Source organism: Tinamus guttatus, unplaced genomic scaffold (assembly GCF_059628265.1).
Source record: "Tinamus guttatus ecotype Peru unplaced genomic scaffold, ASM5962826v1 Tinamus_guttatus_pri_ptg000245l, whole genome shotgun sequence".
Lineage (NCBI taxonomy): Eukaryota > Metazoa > Chordata > Aves > Tinamiformes > Tinamidae > Tinamus > Tinamus guttatus.
In genome coordinates this window covers 469,438-488,849 of record NW_028288779.1, presented here as the reverse complement: position 1 = coordinate 488,849, position 19,412 = coordinate 469,438, and the positions used below count along the sequence as shown (strand labels likewise).

General features: G+C 48.3%; 1 protein-coding gene across 1 annotated transcript in view; it reads left to right on the top strand.

The window, feature by feature from the left end:
- The first annotated feature begins 1,127 nt into the window (after nucleotides 1-1,127).
- CAMK1D (calcium/calmodulin dependent protein kinase ID) overlaps nucleotides 1,128-19,412 on the top strand; it is a 184,941-nt gene continuing 166,656 nt past the window's right edge. Inside the window, exon 1 of the mRNA XM_088526310.1 lies at nucleotides 1,128-1,426. Coding sequence (XP_088382436.1) covers nucleotides 1,338-1,426 — 89 coding nt within the window. The 5' untranslated portion in view covers nucleotides 1,128-1,337. The remainder of the gene's footprint in view (nucleotides 1,427-19,412) is intronic.

Sequence of the window (19,412 nt, the reverse complement as noted above, 5' to 3'; positions counted from 1 at the left end):
TCAGGACTCAACACGTGAGGTGGCCACCAGGCAGTGGAGGCCACTGCTTGGCAACGTGAAACAACACATGAGGTGGCTGGGCAGGGGAGGCCACTGCTTGGCATCATGACACAACACGTGATGTGGCCGTGCTGTGGAGGCCACCGCTCGGCATCATGACACAGCATGTGAGGTGGCCACCAGGCAGTGGAGGCCACTGCTTGGCAACATGACACAGTATGTGAGGCAGCTGCCAAGGAGGTCACCACTTGGCATCATGACACAACACGTGGGGTGGCTGCTGTAGAGGCCTCCACTCGCCATCGCGCCACAGCGCAGGGCCCAGCGCTTGCCGTCCTGCCGCGACATGGCCCCTGGTGGGCGCTGCATCGCGTCGTGGGGGTGCCGCTGGATGAGACGCCATGACGCTGCTGCTCGGAGTCATGCTGGGACATGGGGGCCGCCGCTGGCTGCTCACGTGTCCTGTCACAGGCCACATGGCTTCTCCATGGCACAGAGTTTGGGCTGTGCTGGCGGCAGCCCCTCGCCATGAGGCGATCCCCAGTCGCCCCCTCACAAGCAACCCCGGCACGTGCGGGAGGCAGCCCGGCCTCGCCGCCGCGGTGCAGGCTGGCTTCGCTTCTCCTTTTTTTCTTTTCTTTTTTTTTATTTAATGCTTTCCCTCCCCTCCCGTTTGACGTGCGCCGTTTTGGTGCAATGCGAATTATCTCCAGTCAGTCAGTCAGGAGGGGCGCCGAGAGGCAGCCGCGCGGCGGCGGCAGCCTCCTCCTTCCTCCTCCTTCCTCCTCCTTCTCTCCTCCTTCGTCCTCCTCCTCCTCCTCCCCCATCGCCATAACAACCGGGCACCGCCGCGGTCCCTGCGCACCGCGCCGCGGAGGACGCCCGCATGGTCCCCGCCATTAAAATTAAAATAATAATAATAAAAAAGTAGCTCCTCCCTCAAAATAAATAAATTAATACAAGACTTTCCCTCGTTGGGGCGGGGGGGGGGGGGGGGAGGAGGGGAAGGGGTGGGCGGATCGCAGTGACCCGCGGAGCGAGGTGCGCGGCGCTGCGCGGGGCGGAGCGGCGCCGCGGAGGCAGCGAGGGCGGAGGAGGAGGAGGAGGAGGGAGAGGGAAGGCGGGTGGGCAGAGAAAGTTGGGAGGAAATAGCCCGGGAAAAGTGGCACTCGCGGAGCCCGCCGGAGCGGCGAGGAGGAAATAAAAGCGGCGGCGGGCAGGAAGCGCGAGGAAGAGGAGGAGGAGGAGGAAAAGGGGAGGAAGCGGCGGCAGCAGAAGAGAAAGCAAAAGCCGCGCGGGGGCTCTGTGCCGCCCGGGCCGGCATCGGCGGCGGGGCCATGGCCCGGGAGGGCGGCGGCGGCGGCTCCTGGAAGAAGCAGGCCGAGGACATCAAGAAGATCTTCGAGTTCAAGGAGACGCTGGGGACGTAGGTGCCGGGGCGGCGGCGCGGGGATGTCGCGTGCGCGGCGGCGGCGCCGGGGCGCCCGGTGGCGGCTGCTCCTCCACAGCGGCCCCGTCGCGTGCCCGGGAGCCCCCAGGAGCGGCCGTCCCCGCGGGGAAGGGCAGCGAGCCTGGCTTGTTATCCCCGTTTATTTATTTATTTCGGGAGAAGCCGGGTAAACATGCGCAGATGGCGAGAAGCGGCAGGGCTGCCGCCTCGTGCTTTTTAATTTTAATTTTTATCTTCGATTTCTTGTTTTGATTTGCCGGCTCCAGCCCTGGCTCCGCATCCTCCTCGCGCATCCGCGCGTCTCCGGGTGGAGCGATGCTGCTTCCAGAGCCCGGCGAGCAGGCTCCAGCTATCGCATTTCACTTGCTTTCTGCTTCCGAGGGAGGGCTCCCTATAAACGGAGTATTCCCGGTCCACGAGCTGCCTACTCTTTCCAGTTTTCCTCCCCATGGATAAAGCGTGCGGTGGGTCACGCAGCGCCGTGGCGATGTGCCGGAGACGCGGCGCGTTCCCGTCGCCTCTCCTGAGCTCCGGCCCATGGAGTTCTGTGTCGCCAGGGATGTGTCAACCTGCCCCTTTCCCAAGGGTGAAGCTTTATGCTAAGATTAATTCCCCAGACCAGCGGGTTGATTCGCGGCAGTTTCCGTGATGGGATTACACGTTATCTTCTCGGTGGCCGAGTGCGAAGCAGCTGGTGAGGGGTGTTTGGTGCCACCGGAGAGGTGTGGAAAGAGCCAACATTGCAGACCTCATCCATATCCCGCTGTCCGTATCCCAGGAAAGTTAACGGAGCAGGTGCAGGTCCCGCGGTAGAGCGGGTGGGAGCTGAGAGCTGTGCACGTGAGCTGGGCTGCGGAGGAAATCCGTGCGCCGCGGCCGTTCGGGAGCTCTGCTGTTAGCCCGGAGCGTGGCTAAGGGCAGCGTGCGAGCGCTGCGGGCAGCAGGGCGTCTGTGAAGAGGGTGCGAGCCGGGGAGACCGAACAGTCCGTCTGCAAACTTCAGCAAAATGGAAATAAGTGGGTTGCAAACGTGGGCCAGTGCAGAGAAAACGGAGTTTATTTCTTTCACCTTGCCCATACGGACACGGGCATAGCGGTTGTAAACGTGTCTGCATTCAATGCCGTGTGTGCAGAGCTAGGAAACGTGTGCACTTGGCAGCAGCTTCCCTCTGCCGGGGCGTTCCTTGGCTCCAGGGAGCTGGCTGCTCATCACGGCATTGGAATTTGGGTGCTGTCCTCGGCCGCCCACCCGAGAGGCACCTGCGGTTACCGGGGTGGGGGACTGCTTAAATAAATAAGTTATTACCCTGCAAATCATTAAAGTACCCCCTGCAGCCGATGGAAGTTCCCGGCTCTGTTCGCTGACGGATACGCAAGGTGCTGGAGCCCAAATGACAGGGCACAGATCCCTCCTTATACATAGGAAAGTACTTAAATAGGAATTAAGCAAAAGTCTAAATACCTTTAGAGCCTTTGGTCCAAATCCTTTCCTCTGGCATGATTTAGGAGCAGAGCTAAAATCTGCTTTGATCCCTCCCGCGCTCTAATGCTCAGCCGTGTTGGACGAGTGTCAATAGATCTCACCGTCTAATAGATTATTTATTTTTTTCCTGTAGTGTGGATGGGGCTCGCAGTGCAGCCCTTTGAGTCTCAGACAGGGTGAGTATAGTCCCTATATCTTGCATTTCTCTGCCACCTTCCATTTTAGGGTGTCAAAGTGCTAAAACACCTTTAGCAGAAAAGCAGCCCTTTTTCCTGTATTCTCTTCAGCAGTCCTCGCTTCTTGTGATTACATTAGCTCCAGAAAACAACGACGACGACAAAAAAAAGCACTAAACCTCCAAATTGGGAAAGAAAGTGAAACTTTTAAAACATAATTTATTTAAAGTGCATAGACTTGTAAATGTTAAATCTGTGCGTATGCTTTGTTAATGATTTGCTCTCAGAAAGGAGGCTTTCATTTGAATAAAAGCTTTTTGGCACATCTTTAATGGACAGAGAGTTGAAATTGCTGGAATTATTAAAAAGAGCTTAAGTTGGTTAATCACAATATGATTTGGGGCTTCAGGGACCACATAAGGATTGCCCAGCTCTGTCTCAACTTCCTCCGTGATTGTGAAAGTGGGAAGAAGAGACAAGGAGAAGGATTTAAGGGAAAAGGAGGAAAGTTGAAGGGAGGCAAGAGAAGTTGATAGAGGAGAAAGGGGAAGGAGGCAGAAATGAAGATGTGGGTATGAGAGCTGAGGAACCAAAGATGTGAGGCTGCTGTCTTGGTTTGTATTTAGGCAATACCACCATTTGCAAACTTACTTCATGGCTGCAGCCTGTGAGGAACCGAAATATTATCACAAGATTTTGATCATATTCATCGTGGAAGTACAATAAAAACACACGGTGGAGAGTGTGCAGATTGCGTGGGGTTCAAGCCCATGGTCTTGTCATGGAATGTCAAAAACATAATCAAAAAAGGTCAAAAAATCAGGCCTTTTGCTTTGTGTTTGAAATGTCTGGCCATGGAAGCCAGACATAGTCAAAGCCCCTTCTTTCTTCAGAACTCACTGCCCATCTCTCTGATTTTTAACAAATTTGCCAGTTGTGCCTCTAGAGAGGTTGCAAACCTTGGGCAGAGGTGGAGTTTTGTCCCCTGGGCCGTGGGGGGACAAAAGGCTCCGCAAGAGCCGTGCGCTGCGATACGGGTATGAGCGCTCCTTGAAACAGCATTTTCTCCCTGTAGTTAACTGATATCTTGTCTATGGCATTTTAAAACTTAAGATTAGGACGTTCCAAGAAATAATAAGATAAAGAGTGTCATCCTATTTTGCCCGTCATTTGGCCTGTCTGATCGGATCAGCCATATGTTTCCAAGATATCTGTCGTTAGGCCGTATTGACATTAGAGTTATGATCGAGCTATCTTATTTAGGAAAGCTCGAGCTTTGTGGTTGTCTGATGGAAATACCAGTGTTGTCCTTAAAAATGCTGTGGTAGAGTCCTTAAAGCAGCATGGGAAGTTGCATGGGTATATCCGTAACATAGTAAGAGTGGATAGGAACACAGATGGACTGCAGTGACGAGCTCAGCATTTTTGCTTTTTTTTTTTTTTATGTTTGAAAATACAGTTTAGAGAAAGCTTAAAGGTGGCTCTGTTTTTTTCTTAGGGGCTTTACTGTCATTTCAGGTTCACATGCTCTCTCCCTTGTCTGTCCTCTTGCATGGGTGTGATGGGACCCCATGCACCTGCGTAGTGGATCCTCTAGGTGCCTGGTTCATCCCTCTCTCATCAAGCATCTTCCCTTCGCATCGGTTGAGAGAATGAAGTTCAGAAGTGCCCAAAACGCTTGTGTTTTGTTCCACACGGTGAATCACGCCTGCTTAGCCATCTCGCTGCAGGTGCCATGTGAATTACTCAGGAGTTTCCCCTTCAGATTTTTGAATGTTCTCGAGATTTAAAGAAAATTGTTGATATCTGGCCTTTCTCTGACTTCATGCCCCCTGTTTATAGACTAGACAGTCTATTTTTGTTATGTTTCTGCTGACATTACCATTAGTTTCTGTCTGTGTCTTACGAAACTCTTTCAATACAGGCGTGAGTATATTAGGCTGCTTCATCTTTTTCTCAGTTCACTGTTTTCTTGTTTTTAATTACATTAAGGAAACATTTCATAGTAAAAAAATATCTTCGGGAAGAAAATACTGGCTCCGAAAGGGCCGAAGTTAAAGCAGGCGTTTGCAGGAGGAGGGTTGATTAACCACAGGGACAAACTATAAATGCAAGTGGTTCCCATCTGCTCTGGAATGAATTACTAGAAGAAACCCTTTTATCATCTGAAAGCTCTCAGGCTTCAAGCAAGAATTGCTGGCAGAGAGGCTCTTGCCCACATTTATACAGGAAATGCTGCATGGTCCCTTCTGCCTTCAAATCTGTAATTCTGGAAATGATGAGGCTGAAAACATGTAGTTTGTGCCCTCAGGTACGGGGTATGTGCAGCACCTGTCTAGCATCTGTGAGAAGAGGAGGGAAAACCGAGCTCCAGACACTGGTATTTAATTAACGCTGTGAAAGGAGTAAGATGTTTTGGGAGGTGTTGCCAACATACAGAACCGTGCTGAGAGGGCCCCTTTTAGGCAACGTGCCCGTTTTAAACTGAGGAGTGCTGCTTGCTGTCAGGTGGCATAACTTGCTACCCAATATTGGTGGAGACTAGTGTGATTTTTGTCATTAATTTTGTGGTTGAAATGAGAAGTAAAGACAAGGAAGACGAGCACTTGATAACATTGATTTAGTGACCATTTGTGGCAATGGCAGAGTGGATGGAGCAGAGGGGTCCGTTTTTTTGGTTGTCCAAGACTGCAAGCAACCTAGTTAGCAAGGGCTTCCAGGGAGATCATGTCCCTTCGGGAGCCTTCAGGTGGCTGTGTTGTTGGCTCCCAAGGGTGCCCGTGCTTCCTTTGGGCCGTGTTTCCTCTTACTTTTGATACCTAAGCTCTGTTTGTCCTGGTTCGTCCCCTTTCCCAAGACTGCCCTCCTCTCCGTGCCCCTGCGAGCTGCATCCCAGGGCCAGAGTTGGTCGGTGCCACAGAGCAGACGTGACCTGAGGGCAAAGCACATATAAAAACACTCTTGTTCTGCTGTCAGGCACACAGAGAGCTGGCAGCAGAGGGGCACCCAGCAAGCAAAACCCCGAGGGACTCGGTGGAGAGCTGGCGCATGCAGCCGAACCCAATTTTTAGGAGTCCTCCAGCAATCCTTTAACGAAAAGTCTCTTCTTCCTAGCACAGTCACAACAGGGTGGGTGTGAGAGCCTTCTTCTCTGCAGCTCCTGCCATCTGGAGCAGCCTGTCTGCTTCCTTCACCCTCCATCTGTTTCCATGTAGGAGCTGAAATCTCTTCATATCCCTTTTCCTTCCCTTTTGCCTCTTTTTCTCTCTACTTCTGTGTCTGACCTCGAATATTTTGCCCCATGCAGTATGGAGATGGCTGCTTACTGTGTGCAGAATCCTGGTGGAGTTACTTAATCCCTTTGAGCGCTCGGGGATGCAATTAATATTGAATTAAGTTGCATTGTTTTGGTTTACTTGACAATATAAGCATTTATAATAGGATTCTGAATTTATTGCCAGTAATGGTATTCACTTAACCAGTGAGTCACAGCTTATATTCATGATTACTTAATAGGACCTATTTTTTTTCTAGTCATTTTAGACAGTATGAAAACAAGTTGGAACTAAAAATGTGCTGTTAGTAAACAGGTAATGAGTGAAAGGAGGGATGAAAAACTCCTTGGGGCAGCGAGGTCTGTCACTTCTGTTGTAAATTTAAACCACCTTGTGCTTCAGTGTGGTTCTGTAAATAATAATTAGCAACAATAATAATAATTTGCAAGCATATGTGTGTGATTGGGCTGGTCCTGAATGACAGGCAGCTTGGCAATCAGCATATTTCTCTGTTGGAGAAATCATACTGTTCCTTAAAATCTTTCCTTAATACTGATAAGTTTTTGTGTTGCCTGACTTGATGGTTCCTATAATTTTCCTTTGAATGCTGTATCAATCACTTTTTTTTTTTTTTTTAAGAAAGCTATAAATAACAGATTGTTAATAAACTTTCCAAGGCCCTTTTCTGGTGTTTTTGTGTTGAAAGCTGTGTGTTGAGTTTTATGCCAGAATTACTCACCAAAACAGATTGCATGAAGTTAAATTAAAATAATACTCTTTAGCAGACTCTTTTTTGGCTGCATTTGGTTTTTTGTTGTTGTTGTTGTGGTTGTTTTAAAATGTTTTTACATCTGAGTGTAAAACAGGCGAGCATGGGGCTAGAGATTCCCTATACCCACAGATCACTGATTTCGCTTGCTCTTTTCCTGAGCAATATCTATGTCACATTTAAAAACATCAACAGCTTTGGAGAAGTGGGCTACGTAACCACAAAGATAGATCTTAAAATATCTTTTTTCAAGGGTTGAAAAGAGAAAAGTCAGGCAGAGAGAATGCACTGGCCTAGTTGTGTTCAGATCTTTTCACCCGTTTATTCCCAGTTGAACTAAGCCGAACAGTTTTGGGCTCATCAAAGATCAAAATCAAAAAATGTCAGTGTGTTGCTCCCTGTTGCTTCCCTCAGGAAGGTTTGATATTAAAAACAAAATATAACATTGAGTATATCGAATATTGAATATAAGATTTGCAAAGGTTGAAAAGCTAGTGGGTATTTGGGGTTTGGATCCTACTAAGGGAAATATGCAGGTTCTGAGATGCTTGTTATTTTTATGGCTGTGACTTTTACTGGCCTCAAATGAGATCAAGCTCTGCTATGCTAAGAGTAATATATGCGAACACCAGCGTAAGAAACTGTTCCTACCCAGCAGAACTTCCAGTCTAAATAAACAAGACAAAAATGCTAACACGGCTTTGTCAGAGATCTCCAAGAGCCTCTTGTAAAACTCAAGCTGAGCCTAAATCTTAATTCCGTCCTTGTGCAATGGCCTGTGCCGCCGCTTTTAATAGCGGCAGGGTCATCTGCAGCTTCTCCAAAACATATTTATTTATATATGCTTCACCCAGGGACATCACAAATAATTATTTTTGCTAGTTAAGGTTTGTAAAAGACTTTGAGGGTGCAAAGCGTAATCTGTTACCACTGGTGCTTTATTGCTGGGTGGTTTCACAGATGCTCAGAGGAACAGAGATCTTCCCAGAGCCATGAAGAGCTGGACGAGATGGGGCTGTTCCCTCTGCTGGAATGATCCCACGTTGCCTAATTTCATCTTCCCGTCTCATCCTAAATAATCCAAGGGTTTTGGCTTCCACGTGCACCTTATCCGAGCACTCACCCCTTGGGGAGGGTGCCCTGGTAGGAGTTTAAAGGTTTCGTTCGATTCACTGCAATGAATGAAACTACTGCTTAAATGCACTTATCCTCTTCAGTTCTTTCCTGGGGCCATGTTACACGTTTCATGCTTAGCAGGTTAAAATCTAGATATTTCCAGAGCCTCTGGCACCCTGCTGGGTTCATGGAAGGGCCACCCCACTGGGCAGTAGATATTTTCCTGTCACCTGCAAGGGATGGATATTCTTTTTTTTTTTTGGCCCTTCTTTGGATATCAACTAAGGGCTGAGGAGACGGGAGCTTCCCTCCCTCCTGTCCTGCCTTCTGCTGCCTCTTGCTGCAGGTAAATCGCTTCAACCTGCCTCATCCGAAGCCTGCAGCACTGGGAGAATTTCGGATCTGAATTTCAGCCATCCGCCCCTGCCAGAATGACTTTTCCTGCTCTAGGGATGTGTTTAAGTTGCTCAAGAGGTGGTAGCGTCTGAGGGGGGAAAACCTGAGACCGCAGAGCTTCCTTCAAGGGCCAGCGATCACCGTGAAAGCACCTCCTGCTTCCCTCAGCCCAAGCCCCAGTGGTTGATCCACCTTCCTGGCATCATTAGATAGCAACCTCTGTATCACAAAGCAAACAAGCCCTCCTTCCCAACAGGAAAAGCTCCCAAACCTGAAAAAAACACACAACAGAAACCCCCAAACCCGTCCTACTAGACGTCTGCTGCCCACGGGTGCCCTGTTTCAGGGAGAAGCGCTCTGATAAATTTGTGTTCTTGGAGGAGAGCGGTGCTGTGACGCCGGGTGGCTTAAACCCCCGGGCACCCCAGTGCAAAAGGAGGAACATGGAAAAGAAGAGAAAGGTCTTGTGGCCCAGAGCTGGGCTTTGTGCTTTTTAGGAAACAGGAGGCCATCTATTTAGAAGGAGGGGGGGAAAAGCCGCCAAGAAATGAGCTGAAAAAGGGATTCCTGTGACCCTGGGATTCCTGAGCCACAGCTGGGGTGTTTTTCACACAGGAAGCTCTGGCACTGTTGGCACCAGGAGACTCACAGCTGCCCACGTCACCTGAGTTTCATCATCCTTACTAACAACTTTTAATAACAAGAATTCCTAAAATTCAACATGGAAATACCTGCAGAGGGGAGGAGGTACTTGTCCCTGGATGCAAACTGACCAATTTCTGTTCGCTTTCTATTACTCGATGTGCTTTCTTGGGGATTCCTTTTGCATTCTTCCATCTACTGAAGGGGAAAAATAATGCTGATGAGATAAAGTCTATCCAATTGCTGTGAGTTTCCAGTCTGGTTTGCAAGCCCGTTGCTTTTGGCGATAAGGGGTTTAGTGTGTTTTCCTGCAGTGTTGTCTTTAACACTTCATTATGGATGGAGGATCCTTGGTGGAGCCTGCAGAGCTGACAGAGCTACTCAAATACCTGGTGTCCCAACGCGTCCAGTTTGGGAGCGGAGAAGGCAGGAAGTCCTGACTGGAAAGAGACCTTGGCTCTGTGATCCCCCAGGTCCTTCCCAGCCCTCTGCTCTTTGTGAGTAAAAATAAGCCTTAAATAGGAGTTGAAATAGGCAGCGTGGTCTAAACCCGCAGCAAACAGCAGATGGAGAAATACTTAAATAAGGAAACACAAATTTGCTCTATTATTTCCTTTCTTTCCCCTATTTCCTTTATTTCCCTTACTTCCTCGGACTCCCCTTCTGAGCTGCTCTCCAGCTGTGCCCACCAGGGGCAGAGGTGTCTCCAGCACCAAGGTCTTTGCACTGGCAGGTGCATCGGTTTCTCAAATCAGTTCCCCTTTTTGCTCACAGATTTCAAAGCAGCAGCTTGGGTACACTAATGCTTCAGTACTAAGGGCAAAGAGATGGAGACTGGTGGTAAAACATTAATAAAAACGTTTTCAGCAGTGGAAAGTGCCTGCAGAGCCTTCCTTGAGATCTCCTCTGTGTGCATTGGCTCACTGCTCCAGGATTGGGTTATCCTGGAGACAGAGGAGAGCACACCCGGCCTGTTGCCCTTCTCATTTGCTCCGAAATCATATGTAGCTGTTGCAAAAATGACTGCAAAATTCTGCATTTTGGTGGGCTCAGCTCAGAGGCTTTCCCTTAGGGGTGGAGAAAGCCCCGTGTTACTCAGCAGCGAGCTGGAACTGCAGTGTTTTGTGCTGCCTTTGCTCAGGTTTCAAGCAGCAAGATAAAGTTACAAGACCAGGGAGGAACAGGTTGCAGGTCCAGGTCTGCACAGCGTCAGAAACTCCTGTTCCTTCCCACCTCTTCCGGCCCCGATGTTTGCAAGGATGGGCAGGGAGTGCGTTGAATGTGACCGTACAGATTAAATATGATCCTCCAGAAAAGGGGCGGAGGAGGAAGGGAAATACAGAGTACAAGGAAGTTTTGCTGCTTTTCACCCCATGGGACTTGTAAGTCAGCAGAAAAGTGGGATGTTTTTTCCTTCCATCTTGCATCATTAAAAAATAATCTGCCACCACACAGAAATACTTCACGACAGTGACAGTGCTGGGAACGGTGTCTTACTAAGAACAATAAAAAATTGGTGGATGCCGGGTTGAATGCACATGTCAGCAGTCACTGAATTCAACTTAAGAGCTGTAAAGGGAACCAATCATCATTTCTTAATGAGCTATATGAGGACAAAAAATTGCAATGCTTGAATCATCTGTCACATCTCTATCAATGCTGCTGAAGCAATTACTCCGTTTGCGCAATGGTTTGACAAGGTAAAATGACAAAATCAATTTACAAAGCAGATTAAATATAAATATGCAGTGCTTTTTTCCCCTGTGAATGACACTCTCAAAGCTTTGTGGGGGTTTTTATTGCTATAATCCCTACCTGGACATCTGCTTTGGTGGTACCGTTCAGATGAGGCACTTCGTGATATTATTCACCGGATCACTTGTCATTTATCCATCTCTGCTCTAGTGATACCGTAGCCTGGGCCTCGGCACGAATGAATGATGTGTTGCTTCAATATATGGTGTGGGTGTGTTTTATTGCTTGGTGCTAGGGCTGTATTTTTGCAGGGTCCTTAAGGCAGTCTGGCGCTGAGCCCCTATTAACGTTTAATGTAAATCTTTCTGAATATTTTATTCGTTTGGCAGCAAACGTAGGAGACACGTTCCCTAGGAACTAAATAACAAACGTTGTACATGGCGGCGATACCATCATCTATTTTAATACCCAGTCTTTCGGGGGTGGCCTGGAGCACCCATTGTCTCCACCCAAAGGATAGGAGTAGGCAGAGGTCTATAGAAAAGTAAAAACATAAAAGAGGATCAAGGTTTCTAGGACTGTCAGCAGAGCGCTTTTATCAGCATTGAAAAGTTTGGGAAGGAGGGAGAAGCATCCTGAGCTTGGTGAAATCTGAATTTTCTGCTGTTAAGTGGCAGTTTCATAGCAACCAGCTTCTTTCAGGTCACCTGAGCCTCTGGTCCGTAGGTGTAGCCCGTCTGAGTCTTTCCTTCCATAATTTTCTTCAAAAGTGCTGGGTTAGCCCGACATAACGAAGCCAGCACTTTTTCCCCTGTGTAAAATGTTTGCACCTTTCATCTGCCCGCGTGAGGAACACGGAAATATCAGATCTTTGTGCCATTACAAATAACTGTGGGATTCCCCCTCCTGTCCTTTTGCATTTTATGTTGTCAAAAGCTACCATTGCAAACCTGGCTCTGTGTTTCATGATGCTTCAGGCTCCTAACATCACAGGTCCTCAACAGAGATGCCTTAAACAGCTTTTAGGGATCTACAAGCACTTTTTATTTCAGGCTAGGAGACAGGCTTCCCAGCAGTCTTTTAAGCAAACCATAATATTGTTTTATGGAGGAAAATACCTCTTAACTTAGCCTTGCCGTATGACTCCCAATTCCTGAGCAAGCTGCAAGCCTTAACAAAACGTGCGGTGCCGCAAACTTGCATGCTCTTGTTTTTGCATGACACACGGGCTTGCAGTAGCTGGTGCCTCGCTTTCTGCTTCACATCTTGTGTTTTCTGATGACTGTGGGAGAACGCAAACGTGTCCGGTGCTTCCTGCGCTCGCGCTGGTGTTTGCTGCAGCGTCTCGGGCTCTGTCTTGTGGTTTCTTGGCTAACCGTCAGATCCGCGGGGCTTCTTTAGGAAACAGATGTGCAGGTCTACGTGTTGTTTTTGTAGCTGCACTCTTGACATATTGCAAATGTCCCTAATTGAGCTCGTTCAGGGTACGACCATCTGCTGGCATCTGCTTCTGCCGCGGCGCCCGCTGAAGACTTGTGTGGGGCTCAGTCCACAGGGACAAATCGCAGAGTTTCAGCAGGGTATTTTCAGACATTTCAACCGTTTCAGTTGTTTTCTGAAATGAATGGACGCAGAATTTGAACGTGTCCACATCATTTATATTATCTACCTAATTATGGCTACTTATTTTAACATCTAGTTTAATACTGTTTATTTCAAAAGGCCTCAGGTAGGAATCGGGCCCAGAGCCTGTGTTGGTCTCTCTTAATTTATTACTGGTGTCAAACATGTCAAAGCTCCCAGAGTGGGGAAAAAAAGCAGCCTTCGGATTTGTATTTGGCTCCTCTTAAGCACAGAGGGATAGAGAGTAAACTTGTAGATCTGCCTGACGTCTCGACACCAAACCCTTGTTTAATGAACAGTCAAGATAAGTCATCTTCAAACATGTCTTAGCGTGTCTGGAAGGTTGATGGCTTCTTGTCAGCTTTTAACACAGCCAAGTGTGTTCTGATATGAGGCTCTTGGAGGCAAAAATAAACTGCCTGGGACCTGGATGAACAATCTGCCGAGGAATCAACCAGGAAAACGAGCGGAGTCTCCCGAGAGCCCAAAGCGAGGCCCTCCTTGGCCTGCAGGGCAAGGCCTTGCTGGAGGACACTGTCCTGCTGGGTTTAGCTCTCCAACCTCAGCCCTTAGGTGGCATCAACAGTTATGGTGGGTTTTATTACAGCTGCTGTGTCCACATCTGACCTGGGGATTGGAATGGAAATTTCATTTTCCAGCATGCTCCAATTTTGTGAACCTTAAGGAGCCATCTCCTCCCTGTGCCGCTCAAGGGGCAGAGCGTCTCCTTTCGCTTTGACAACAAGCCCCTTGGCCGGGTCCTCAGTGCGGCTGCGCTCTCAATGCTGCTCCCCCTGCCTGATCCCCGGAGCCACTTGTCCCAAAGTCAGGGATGTCACCGAGGAAGCTCACTAAGGTTGGATGTCAGTTTTGTGAAATAGAAGAGCGCAAGGCAGTGGCTCAGGCAGCCTCGGGGAAGCTGGTGCACCCGGTGGCCTGGTTTTCCCGTCTATCGAGCAACCCCCGACCTGCTTTGTGACTCATTTTGAGATCTCCTGATTCAAATGTGCTCTGGGAGATATTTAAAGTGTGTGCAGGAGCTGTCTTTGTTATGGTAATGGGACAGAAATCTCCCACGTTGCCCTTACAGCCTATCCACGTGTGTGAGGCGCTCAGCAGCAACGCTGGCGTCGTGCGCATGATGGACCTCCTGCCCCATGAGTCAAGACTCATTGCTTTCCAGAAGGTACCACAAGCTCCAAAGAGAGGTGGATGCCCCTTGCTCCACCCTGGAAACATGAGAAATAGGGCAAGGAAGCCAAGGCAAGCGCAGCGCGTTTCGCGTTTCACTTTTTGAAAGGGTTGCAGTTGTGTTTGGGGACAGAAGCAACTGCTCTGAGACCCTTTGAGGTGCGAAGAGAGAAGGGACTTGAGCTGGGGACGAAACCTGGGTGCTTAGGTTAGTGCTTGCTCTTTGTGAGGACCCCACCAGGCATGGATCAGCATCAGCAAAGACCGTGAGTCCAAGCCCTTTTGGGTCATTTTGGGAAACGTCATCGCTGAAGTATCTTTGCATGGTGAAAGGGGATAAAAGTATTCACCCCAGCATGCTGTAGATGCACCATGAATATCACAAATAACAAGTATTTTCCTTAATTCCATAAAAATCCTAACAAGGGAACACCAGCCCTTATGAAGCGCCCTTTCAAATGCAGTAAGAAAACTCGGCACGTTAAGAGTTTCCTGTTTAACTAAACAGTCCCTTAAAAATAAAATAAACTCTTGAGAGCTCAGAAAAATACCTCCTCTCCGACGCAGCCAAGGAAATGTATTGTTTCTTATCTTTGGATGGCTTTCACTTTTCTGGGAAGAGGGCTGGAGGAGAAAGAATATCCCAAGGCAATAAATTTAACCTCGAACACAAACAATTGCCCGCCTGTAATTTGGGCTCTCATCCGAGCCTGTGTTTTAAGCGGACTGTATAATTATTTTCTGTGTTCTGCTAATGCCATTACAAGACTACCCCAGAAATGGTTCCTAAGAGCGGTGCAGGGGCCTTGGTGGCCCAAATGTAGATTATATATATGGAAAAATAGATTTTCAAATCTTCAGGAAACCCAAGAAAAGGCAAGGCGTTTCTTTGCACTGTGCATTGCAGGATCACTGCAAAACAAAATGAAAAAAAAATGCTCTTTTTTAGACAAATCTACTGTTATGGCTTTGTTGCTAGCTTAAAAATGTACTTGCAAGACTACCATAAATTGGCAATCAGGGAAAATTCCCAGAAGTTTAGTCAGGTAGAACAAAACCACAAAAAATATAATTCTTCAAAGTGCAGCGTGTAAAATCTTCCGTTAAATAATACTGGTAGGAGTTGACATTATTTTATTTGGACCAGATTTTATCCTTTTCACCTTTTCTTTTTTCACTTCATCTGCCAGATTTCCAGATGGCTCTGGAAACTTGGGCGATCTCTCGCAGCCCTCCCGGTAGCACCGTTTTCTCTCCATGGATTCAGCTGGCATAAATAAGACATTCCTTCGGCGTCGGTCACTTTGGAATAAACTCTGACAAAGAAGAAGCAAAACCACCCGCGTCCGCGCTCTGCTTTGGGCTGCTTTCCTTCAAAGCCTCACGGGTGAAGATTTGGGGCAGGGTTTGTTCCCGGAGTGGAACCGTTGCCATTGGCTTCTTTTCCCGGCCGAAAAAGCTCGTGTCTGCCAGCAAAACAGTGCAGCTCTGAAACCCGATATCCAAATCCAGCATTTCTGGGGCCCAGCACCCAAATCTAGCACTTTTTCTTCCATTTTTTTTTTCCAGTTTCAGCGGTAATTGCTGAACATTTCCCATAGCTTCTGCTGCACGTAGGAAAATCATCTGGGCTCTAGCAGACTCGCGCGCTGGCTGAAGCAAATGTCTCTCGTCGCGCCCTGGGAAATCTGCAGCCAAAAAGTCCGAGGAGCTGGAGGCCGTCGGGGGAGCGAAACCACTGAAACCTTCCCGAGCTCCAGCATTCAGAGAGGCAAAGAGAGGGGCTGTTTTGTAGCTCTGCCGAATATTTGGATCCATGGAGCAAGGTGCGAGCAGGACGGGCATCCTCGGCGCTATCCCGCACCTCCTCTCTCCCATGGGAACAGCAGCTCTCAGCAGGGCACCAGAACACGCTGTTTTCCCAAGCTTTGGTTTTCTTAACCCGCCTGGCAGCAGCAGGGATTGAATTAAATTCCTAGGGAAAAGCCGGGAGCAGCTGCGCCCGCCTGATCCTCGCACACTCCGGCTCTGGTGCCTGTGCTGAGAAGGCAGAGCCGCTTCCTTGAAGCTTGTAGGCTCTGTTTAATTAATACTTTCTTTAAAGCAGATTAAATTGATTGCTTTGCCAAAAAAAAAAAAAAAAAAGAAAGAAAGAAAAATCCCCTTGGAGCTGTAACCCACTGGAAAAAGAGGAATTAAATGGATTTGGATAGTTTTCACTTTATTCAGGAACTCCAGGCTATCAGATATGAAATGAGAGGCTGCCCCTCGTCTTGAATGACTGATGTGATACGTCTTGTGACATAGAAGGCAATAATGGAGATGAAAAGCAACCTGAAAGTAGCTGGTAGTACTTCTGACAGCCTCCAAACTCGGTAGTCTCATGAAGGTGATAGCTGTATTTTTTAACCCAGCAACTGGTTTTGATTTCGATTTTCCTGTTCACTGAGGATGAAAACCAGATAGTCACCTTTTCTAAAGGGTTTTGAAATCAGAAAAACCTTGAAAAAAAAAAACAGTCAAAGGCTGTGCATTATTATTGACTGAAATAAGGGCTTGTGCAGAGGAGCTGCCTCTGCTCTTGCCATGATGATTCGTCTCTAATTTGTGTTTTCCCTTTGCAGGTACCTTGCAAAGGGGCCAGAGAGAGTTACCAGCCGCGCGGCTCTGGATGTTGAGGTCAAGGGAATTATTCCATTAATGCAACTTTTGGGCTACAAGTTTAGACAGCAAGTCCCTTTGTGAGCGAGGCAAACGCACTAGCAGACTGCTCCCGGGCACTTTTAAGTGGTGCCTTTGGCTTCCGAGGAATTTTAATCTCCTGTTGGATTCAGCGAGGATTTTGGCGAGCCTCAAAGTCTGCGCAAATTGCTCGGTGCGATGCAGGGGTTCCATACGTGCTGTAGGATTGCTGGGTTTCGAGTGAAAAAGGGGCCAAAAACAGGCAAGAATGGTGCGTTGTGTTTGCTGTTCTCTTGGAAACGCTTCGGAGGAGCCCTGGGATCCCTTCGGCACCAGGGTTTTTGCTGCATGCGCTCCAAACCCTGCTCTCTGTTACACAGGCCTGAATTTGGCCGATTTCCAGACCGAGGCTATCTAATCTCGCTGTAGCTGATTGACATTAATGGACTTTATTATTATTATTTTTTTCACTGGTGTAAGTGAGAGCAGAGTTTGGCCACGAGCCACTGTAAGTGCGGTGCTGGCAAAGGCATCCGGAGAAATGAAAATGAGAACGTGGAAGCAAATCCCAGACAGGGTGGACTGGGGCTTTGAGATACCCAAAGCCATCGTTGTGGGTCCAGGATTTGGCTTTTCCAGGACAAAAACGCAGCGTGGGGGTTCTCAGTGCCCCTCATTTTCCTGCTCCGCGTTTTCCCCGTCCCAAGCTGCGTGTCGCCCTGATAAGGTGCACGTGGCATCGAGTGCGTCTTGACGAGACACAAACTTATTCCATCCACAGCAATAGGGATACGAGGAAAAGGAATAGGTAAAGCTGCCGTTTCTGTGCACAACCTGTGGCCGTCGCCTGCGTTTTGGGAGCAGTTTGGGCACTGCTGCGCTACGAAAGGTTTTCTCTGTAGTGCCAGCCACCAAAATTTGCTCTTGTGACCCAGATTAAAGAGGTTTAAAGATGGGAAGAAATTGAGAGTGATGTATGCGTCAGCATGAGCAAGTGGAAGATTTCTCTGATTTCTACTGATTTCTCATGCTTCAGAGACTGGTTTAAGCCCTGGCTGTGACCTTTAATATGCATTCAAAAAAATGTTTCACCATTAGCTGTGACTCCACTTAGTCTCGTTATCCATATAAATGCCCAGCAATATCATACAGTACTATCAAGCTGGACGTCTGTTTAATTAGCTTCTGTTTTATATTGGATCTGATGGGAGATATTTGGTCCAGCGGAGGCTTTCAGCTGCTCGGCGGTTTGGGTCCTGTTCCCGCTGCAGCTCCAGCCGGGTTCTCCCTGGCTGGACGGGCAGCCCGGGCAGGTGCAACGGGCACGTTGGGCACGTGGAGAGCAAGGGAAGGCGCCGCAGAGCGCAGCGTGGGGTCCTGCACGCGCTGGGCAGCAGGGAGCCGTGTCCTCCGCAGGGATCTCCTTCTCCTGGCAGCGTCTTCTCTCTAGCACTGCTCCCATTCGCTTCCGACGCAGCCCGAATGCAACCGAGGGCCTCTTATTTCGATGTTAAAGCCAGGCTCTGCTTTGTGGGCCTGCTGAGGATTAGCCGGTGAATTAAAAGTGGCTTTAGGGAATCACCAGCGCGGCTGCAGCCTCCCTCCCCAGCGGACCATTCGCGGCGTGAACATGTTTGCTCGCGCAGACGTCGCGTTTGCACACGCCTGGTCATCTGGGTCGCTCTTATCTCCGCTGCGTTAGGAGGTTACAGCGAGCCTGTTCCTCCGTGGTCTTTGACTATTTTTAGTTAATCTCTGCGACTTCCCTGCAGCTCTGTGCACCCTAACGCAGCTTATGCTAATAGGCAGAGACAGCCGCTGGGGACGTTAATGACTTGTCCGTCGAGGTCTGTCACTTGCTGGCGACTTATGTACTCAGGGTGTTGGTTTCTTCCCCTCGAGCACTTCCAGGTCCTTTATCTGGGCCCAGTCTCCACACGACTGCTGGAGAAATTTTAGTTGTTTGACACTTTGTAAAGGACAAAGTGCCCTGTAGAGTTTGCTGGAGTGGTTCTTTACCTCCTCACCCGTGCGTGCTATAGGCACTTGTTGAGCAAAATTAAAACCAAAAAACACCTCCTTGCTCCTCTGATATCTCCATTAGGAGAGCCCTGGGTATGCCTTATGTGGGGAAGGTTTCGGTTTTATGGATTATGGGATGGATGGCGAAAATATTGTGGAGAGGTGCTGACAGTTTGGGTGATGCAAGTCCAGTAACTCCTGTGTTGCTGCATTTCTTTTACAAGGTCTGTCCGCAATGCCCAGGGTTTGGATGGTTTCCCTTCAGCAGGGCTTCCCATCCAGACGGGAATGCAACAACCTGCCGTTCTGCCGAGCATCACAGGGGGAGCTGGGCGATGCTCTGCCTCATCACCCTTAAATATTCTGTTTTTTTCTGAATAAATAACCTTGCTTTTTCTTCTTTTTATTTTCTGACTGAAAAGCAGATACTCAGTCTGTGTTCTGTGTTTATTTTGTACTTTGTAACTTTATAAACATATAGCAAAGCGAGGTCTCTGCCCCTTGGCACGATACTCGGATTGCATGGCTCCATTTATGGTTCAACTATTTTGTGTATTCTATTTAGTCTATTCAAATTGTAGCCAAAGGCCTCCTAGGAGTACAAATCATGTAGCTAATTTCTGCCATGGGCAGCTTATTTTCCCCTTGCCTCTTAGAAAGGTGGCAGAAAAAAAAAAGAAATGTGGAATAGATAAAAATGGGGTTTATGCCATGTGTGGCAGCTGTAGACATGCAGAAATTGTAGAATAATATATCCTTGCTGAATTTTCTCCCCCTTTGAATGAATTTATTAAATAACAGTAATGGCTTCAAAGCTGCCTGAGCTCCTGGGAAATTTTTAAATCCCAAATAGGCTTTGAATTTGGCTGTGTAGCCCTTCCACTGGCTCTAGA